The following is a 6319-nucleotide window of genomic DNA, read 5'->3' on the forward strand; positions in this document are numbered from 1 at the left end:
CCTTTGTCAAAAATCCCTGGAGAAAAGTGCTCCCATCAGCTTCCGACCATTTAGGGAATTGAGTGGTAGAAGGACAAACAAGTGTGTTCAGCGTGTTGAAAATAAAATAAATATAGAGGGTTGAATCCGACCTTAGTCATCTGGAGTTCAAAAGAGCTGAAGGAGTCCGAGCTCAGCTTGGTGCAGGGTAACGCATCCCGATGGACGTGAGCCCGTCCTCCTCCACCCCGTCCAGATGAGCGGGGGATGCTGAGCACGGAGCAGTCTGGGGGGCAGAGTTCAATGAGGGGGGTGTGGTCCAACACCCGCTGCCAGGTCTCAGTCAGGCACAGGAAATCCAAGCGCTCCAACATGAAATTGTCATTCAAATAAAAAAGATTTATTTGAAATCGACTGCGCATTTAGGAGCGCAAACAGGAGCATATCCGTGGAGGTCGTAGGTTTAGGCAGTTTATTCCTTGGTGACGCAGGCGAGTCGAGTAGGGCCTGCGAACGTTTGACAGCTGTTCCTCGAAGCCGATGACAGGTGTTAGCCAGCTAATCCCTGGCTTCAGTCCACGGTGCAACGGCCAAAACTGTTTTGATTCAAGGAGCTTTGTCTTGAAATGTCCAGTATGCTGATCCAAACAGGCTTTTAGAAGCACAGCTTTACCACTTCTTTGCCACGGTGCTTCCCTCGGACCTGCATTATTGAATGGAAAGAAGGTTCTGATCTAACGTGCTCCAATTTCTCAGATCTGGCATCACACCTTCTACAACGAGCTGAGAGTAGCACCTGAAGAGCATCCAGTCCTGCTGACCGAGGCTCCCCTCAACCCCAAAGCCAACAGGGAGAAGATGACACAGGTGAGTTCAGCCTGACTACCTCACTTCAGGCTGATTTGCATTCAAAGCTCTGGATCTTAACCTGACCATCCATCTCTCTATACAGATCATGTTTGAAACCTTCAACTCTCCTGCCATGTATGTGGCCATCCAGGCTGTGCTGTCCCTGTACGCCGCTAGTCGTACCACAGGTGAGCCCCTGAACCTGGAGTTTGGGCTGGATGTCTCACATTTTCACCTCCATCTGCATGAAAGTTCCACAAGACAACTGTCAAAGTTTCTTCTTTTCGGGGTTGAGTGACTCACTGTCCTCCATCTAGCCCTTCCTCTGCATCCTCCTCTCTCTCACCAACTATCCACATGTCCTCCTTCACTATATCTATTAACACATTTCCTCCCAATTATTTTGTACCATTATTCTACATCTCTAACATCTCACTCTATCCTTCTCTGTACTCCAACAAAAAAGTAAACATGATTGATATAAAGTTTAGCCTCAAATACAGAAATTAGTTTATACAAATATACTCTTTGTGGGTTAGAACATTTATAACCCCCTATTGTAACAGTAAAATCTGTCCAACACAAGAGACCTCCAGCTCAGATCCACTTGCTCAGCTGCTGGACATGCCAAGTTAAAAAAATAAAAGTGTACTCTAAATATAAACTATTAACTAGAAATGAAAGCAAATTAATTTTCAACACAAAGAGAGTATGTAGTAGAGCAATGGTAGGAAGGTTTGTTTGTCACAGATCAGGAGTCAGAGACCCAGATGAAGGGACCAAACAAAGTCTCAGGTTCACAAAAAAATGAGCCTTTTCATAACAAAAAAATCACCTCAACAGAGGGCAAACTAAAGGAGCTGCAAAAATAAGTAAACTAGAAAAGCCCAAGAGCACAGGGGCAAAACATATAAGAAGAACCAACACTGAGGGAGGCCAACAGTCAACTTAAATAGGGAGCAGCCTAAGCAGGTGAGTGCAGACAGCTGTGTCACCAGCAGATCACAGGGAGGACCCACAGACTGCCTGCACAGAAAGGTGAAACAAAACCTAACCAAACACACAGAACATAACATTGTATGCATAACATACAAACATTGTATAATATTGTTGATTGTGACACTTGCAGGAATTGTGATGGAATCTGGTGACGGTGTCAGCCAGATTGTGCCCATCTATGAGGGCTATACTCTGCATGATGCCGTCCTCCGTTTGGATCTGGCTGGCAGAGATTTGACAGATTATCTGATGAAAATGCTGATGAAGAAGGGCTACAGCTTTGCCCCCATAGGTATGACTGACATTTTGAACTTTTCATCACGCTGGTTGTGAAGTTGCTAACTGAATCGGCTCTCCAGCTGAGCGTGAAATCGTGCGTGACATCAAGGAGAAGCTCTGCTATGTGGCGCTGGACTTTGAGCAGGAGATGCAGACGGCTGCTTCCTCTTCCTCCTTAAAAAGGAGCTTCGAGCTTCCTGACGGGCAGGTTATCACACTCGGGAACGAGAGGTTCCGCTGCCCTGAGGCGCTCTTCCAGCCCTCATTCCTCGGTTTGTATGCCTTTGAAGTAGTTCATGCAAACTACTCCACACATATCTCTCTACTGATCACCTGAATTGAATGTTTGGAAACTGCTTGGTTGAAATGTAACTGGCTCCTAAAGCTCAGTCTCATTCACTGTAGTCTTTTAAACTTTTTTCCTCCTCAGGTATGGAATCTGCTGCCATTCATGAGGCGACCTACAACAGCATCAATGAGTGTGATGCAGACATCCGTAAGGACCTGTCTGCTAATGTGTTTTTGTCTGGAGGAACCACCATGTACCCTGGAATTGCTGACCGCATGCAAAAGGAGATCACTGCTCTGGCCCCACCCACCATGAAGATTAAGGTAGATGGTGACAAAATGTCCTAATCTAATCTAATCTAAAGTGCTCCCATGAGTTCAGTTGATGGACTAAACTGCATCTCAAAAGGATTTAAAGACTCCACATATCAGCTTAAGTTCTCGCTTCAGACAAAGTTTGAACATTATCAACCCATATGCATGATGTCAAGCCTGAGAATTGATCAAAATGTGCAATCAAAACAAACATCTGAAGTTATTAGAAGTGATTGTTCCACTTTCTGACTAGACAGCTGGGTTGTAAAAATGGATCTTGCAGCTTTTGAGTTCTTAATCATACTTATTGGAACCTGTAGTTTGTTGACTGAAGTTCACTTTTCTTCTATAGGGAGACTGTTCTTGTACTAAGTCCTTTTCTTCCCTCTGCTCCTCAGATCTTTGCCCCTCCAGAGAGGAAGTACTCTGTCTGGATTGGTGGTTCCATCCTGGCTTCCCTGTCCACCTTCCAGCAGATGTGGATCAGCAAGCAGGAGTACGATGAGTCCGGTCCCGCCATTGTCCACCGCAAATGTTTCTAAACGACCTCTGCAGTGACTGCGCTTCAGTCGACCTCCTCCAGACTTCTGCTTCATCTTGAACAGACTCAAACTTGCCCAACGAGGTGAACTTGATTCAGCAGCCTGAACCGAAGATCCAACAGAGTCTGGTTTGATGTGAAAATGTCCTGAGAGAAGCAGAAACATTTGTGAGCTGAATGTCAACATAAAACTTCCCTCTTCTGTGTTCTGTACAAGAACACTTTGTTATCTCAAAACTGATTGTAGTTCTGGAAAATAAATGGCTCTTGGTTAAACTGTTTTGACCTTTCATTTAAAGCTGCAGGTTTTTAAACTGGTGCCTTTGCTCTCTGGAGGAAAAGCTCTATTGAGTTTATGTATATTTTAAAAGTTTAAAGAATGTCAAGTTCAGTCGGTTTTACTCTACTACGTTTTCACTAAGATACCTTTATTAACTAACATCATTCTACAACCTAACCCATTAATTTGAAATATACGTTTAACTGATTTGCATGGAGTGGTTCAAGAACAATTTTATAGTATATTCATATGTTCCAAAAGTAGGATGTAAAAAAGAATTCAACATGGGTGGGATGTCTTTGTGCCATCTTTCATCATCTTGTTTGCAGGTCCCCCCCCCCCCACCAACTGAATTAAAAATTCTAAAATTATAAAGCTGAACTTCTCAGCTTTAGTTTTACTTAATTTTATTTCAATCATTTTCTAAAGGGATCTATACTTTAAGTTTGACAAAGGTTATTGATGCTTGGTTCTGCTTCACTATTAACTTCTTTTTGGTATTATTCAAGACCACAAGTGTCAAAGTCGAGGTCCGGGGGCCGGATCCTGCCCTCTGGATAATTATATCTGGCCCTCCAGATCATTTTATTTTATTGTTATTAATGGATTAATGTTATTTGCGCTTAGTTCTAACTTGTACAATTGTGACAAAATACATTTTTATGGAGAGTAAAATATTGAAAGTTATTTAAGAATTAAGGTGATTTATTCTGGAATAATATTCATGCCGTTTTTATATTCATAATTATGTTAAAAAGTTACAGTTCAAAAGTTTCAAAATTGGCATCATGCTAGCTTTTTGGACTATTTTGGCATTTACTAAGATTTTTTTTAAGGTATTTTGGAGTTTAGCTAATTTTTCAGCTAACATGGAGCTGTTTTGGCAAACCGGAGTTTTTCTTCTTTAGTTATTTAGGCTAATTTGGCATTTAAGTAATATTTTAGCTATCAACTTTAGCGTTTTCAGCTATCAATTTCAGCATCTTCAGCTATCAGCACTAGCATCTGGCACTGCATATACTCTAGCATTATCACAGGTAATGCTATATATCTAGTTCATAATTATGTTAAAAGTTACAGTTTTAAAGTTTTAAAAATGTAGTTTTAGAGTCAATAATTGTTTATCCTGTTCGGCTAGTAACCTGAAGTGTTTTTTTCATTTTTTATTTTCGCCCCTTTTTCGATAGAGTTTGACATCCCTGTTCTACACTTTTTTCTTGGTAGCTCCATGTCGTGGAGCGAGCAGGACAAGGTCTGGACAGCTGAAGAATCAACATTTATTTTATTTATATAAAAAATGTCCAGAAAAAGAAAATCAGCCCATAGAAGAGGTTAAAGTAACAGAAGAAAATGTAAGCTTTGAATTTAACAGAGGACAACTTAATTAACTGAACAAACTATTTGAACTGATTTCTTCCTGCTTTGCTAGAGTGCATACGCACATTGCTTTGCTCCCCCTTCTGCTTTTAATTTTCGCTGATTATTTTCCTTTTTTCAATAACACCAGCAATACCTTTTAAATACTTTTAAACCATCTGGTCGGATTTGTTTTTCTTTTTTACTTTAAACAAAAGGATTTTTTCCTGCATTCCTCTTAAAACATTTTATCTTGAGCACTACGTGTACTTGGCCTTCACGCAACTGAAGCCTGATATACGGAGCAGCAGCTAACACAAGGCTAACTAGCAACAAGATGCCTTTCCTTTCCACAAAGGATTACCAAGACCTTCTGGAGAAGATCACAGCGCTGGAAACTAAGGTTCGCCACATTGAAGTGAACGTGGAGATAAATGGACTCTATGGAAACAACACAACTTTGCCACTACCTCATCTCAGCAGAGAAGAGAAAGCTAACACGCAGCTAAATGGCACAGATTCTACGGAGAGGAAGACAACATCTGTGGACAATAACAAACAATCGAAAGATAATCCTCCCTGGAACCATCTTGGAGCAAAGCCAAAAAATAAGTCCAACAGCTGGAGAGTTGAAGGACATGGGAGGACCGACCCCCCCGCGGAGAGCTGAAGCCTCTGAGGCTGACTGGCCTTCTCTTCCTATGAGACAGAGGACCTCATCTACTCCCGTACACCGGAGGACAGGAAAGAAGCCAAGCATGAACGGAGCGGTGACGCTGCAAAACAGACTTGCTCCACTGTCAGATGACCCTGGATTACCCGACGACCATCCACTGGGTCAAATGATGTGTCCAAGCAAAAATCTGAAGTTTTAAAGCAAGACTTCACTGGACACATAACAACTGTGAGCTCCATGAAAGCAAATAAATGTCTTTATCAGCGGTCCCATTCCAACTATTCGAGGAGGAGAAGAGAGATTCAGCAGGCTGTTGGCACTAAACAGGTGGCTTTCGGCGACGTGGTGACACCGGAATTAATTTCATCAACAACTTTCACATTTTCTGGGAACGCAAACATCTTTTTAAAGAAAATGGATTCAGTTTAAACAAATCAGGAGTTAAACTGTTCTCCTCCAATCTCTTCTACTCCCTGCGTCATGCCAAGACTAAGATAAATTTATCTCAGTGTCAAGGCCAGACACAGACTGGATCCACACAAGGAACAGAGCTGCCCCCACTGGAGGAAAACATCAGAAACGGGAAACCTGCCTCCGAGCACCGGAAGAGGAAAAACAACGAGGATGATGGACCCTCACAAACACCACCAAACCAACAAACTCCTGACAGTTCCCCCTGACTCCCTTCACCCTCTTCACCCCACCTGAAATTCATTGAGCAGATGATGGAGCGAGTCGGGATTGGGCTTCGATCTAC

General features: G+C 42.3%; 1 protein-coding gene across 1 annotated transcript in view; it reads left to right on the plus strand.

Annotated features, from left to right (window-relative positions):
- Positions 1-3251, plus strand: part of LOC112138175 (actin, cytoplasmic 1-like) — a 6925-nt gene extending 3674 nt beyond the window's left edge. Inside the window, exons 3-8 of the mRNA XM_024260746.2 lie at positions 736-846; positions 932-1016; positions 1958-2119; positions 2187-2378; positions 2537-2718; positions 3108-3251. Of these exons, the coding sequence (XP_024116514.1) occupies positions 736-846; positions 932-1016; positions 1958-2119; positions 2187-2378; positions 2537-2718; positions 3108-3251 (876 nt within the window). The remainder of the gene's footprint in view (positions 1-735; positions 847-931; positions 1017-1957; positions 2120-2186; positions 2379-2536; positions 2719-3107) is intronic.
- Positions 3252-6319: the final 3068 nt, after the last annotated feature.

Source organism: Oryzias melastigma, linkage group LG9, assembly GCF_002922805.2.
Source record: "Oryzias melastigma strain HK-1 linkage group LG9, ASM292280v2, whole genome shotgun sequence".
NCBI classification, from domain to species: domain Eukaryota; kingdom Metazoa; phylum Chordata; class Actinopteri; order Beloniformes; family Adrianichthyidae; genus Oryzias; species Oryzias melastigma.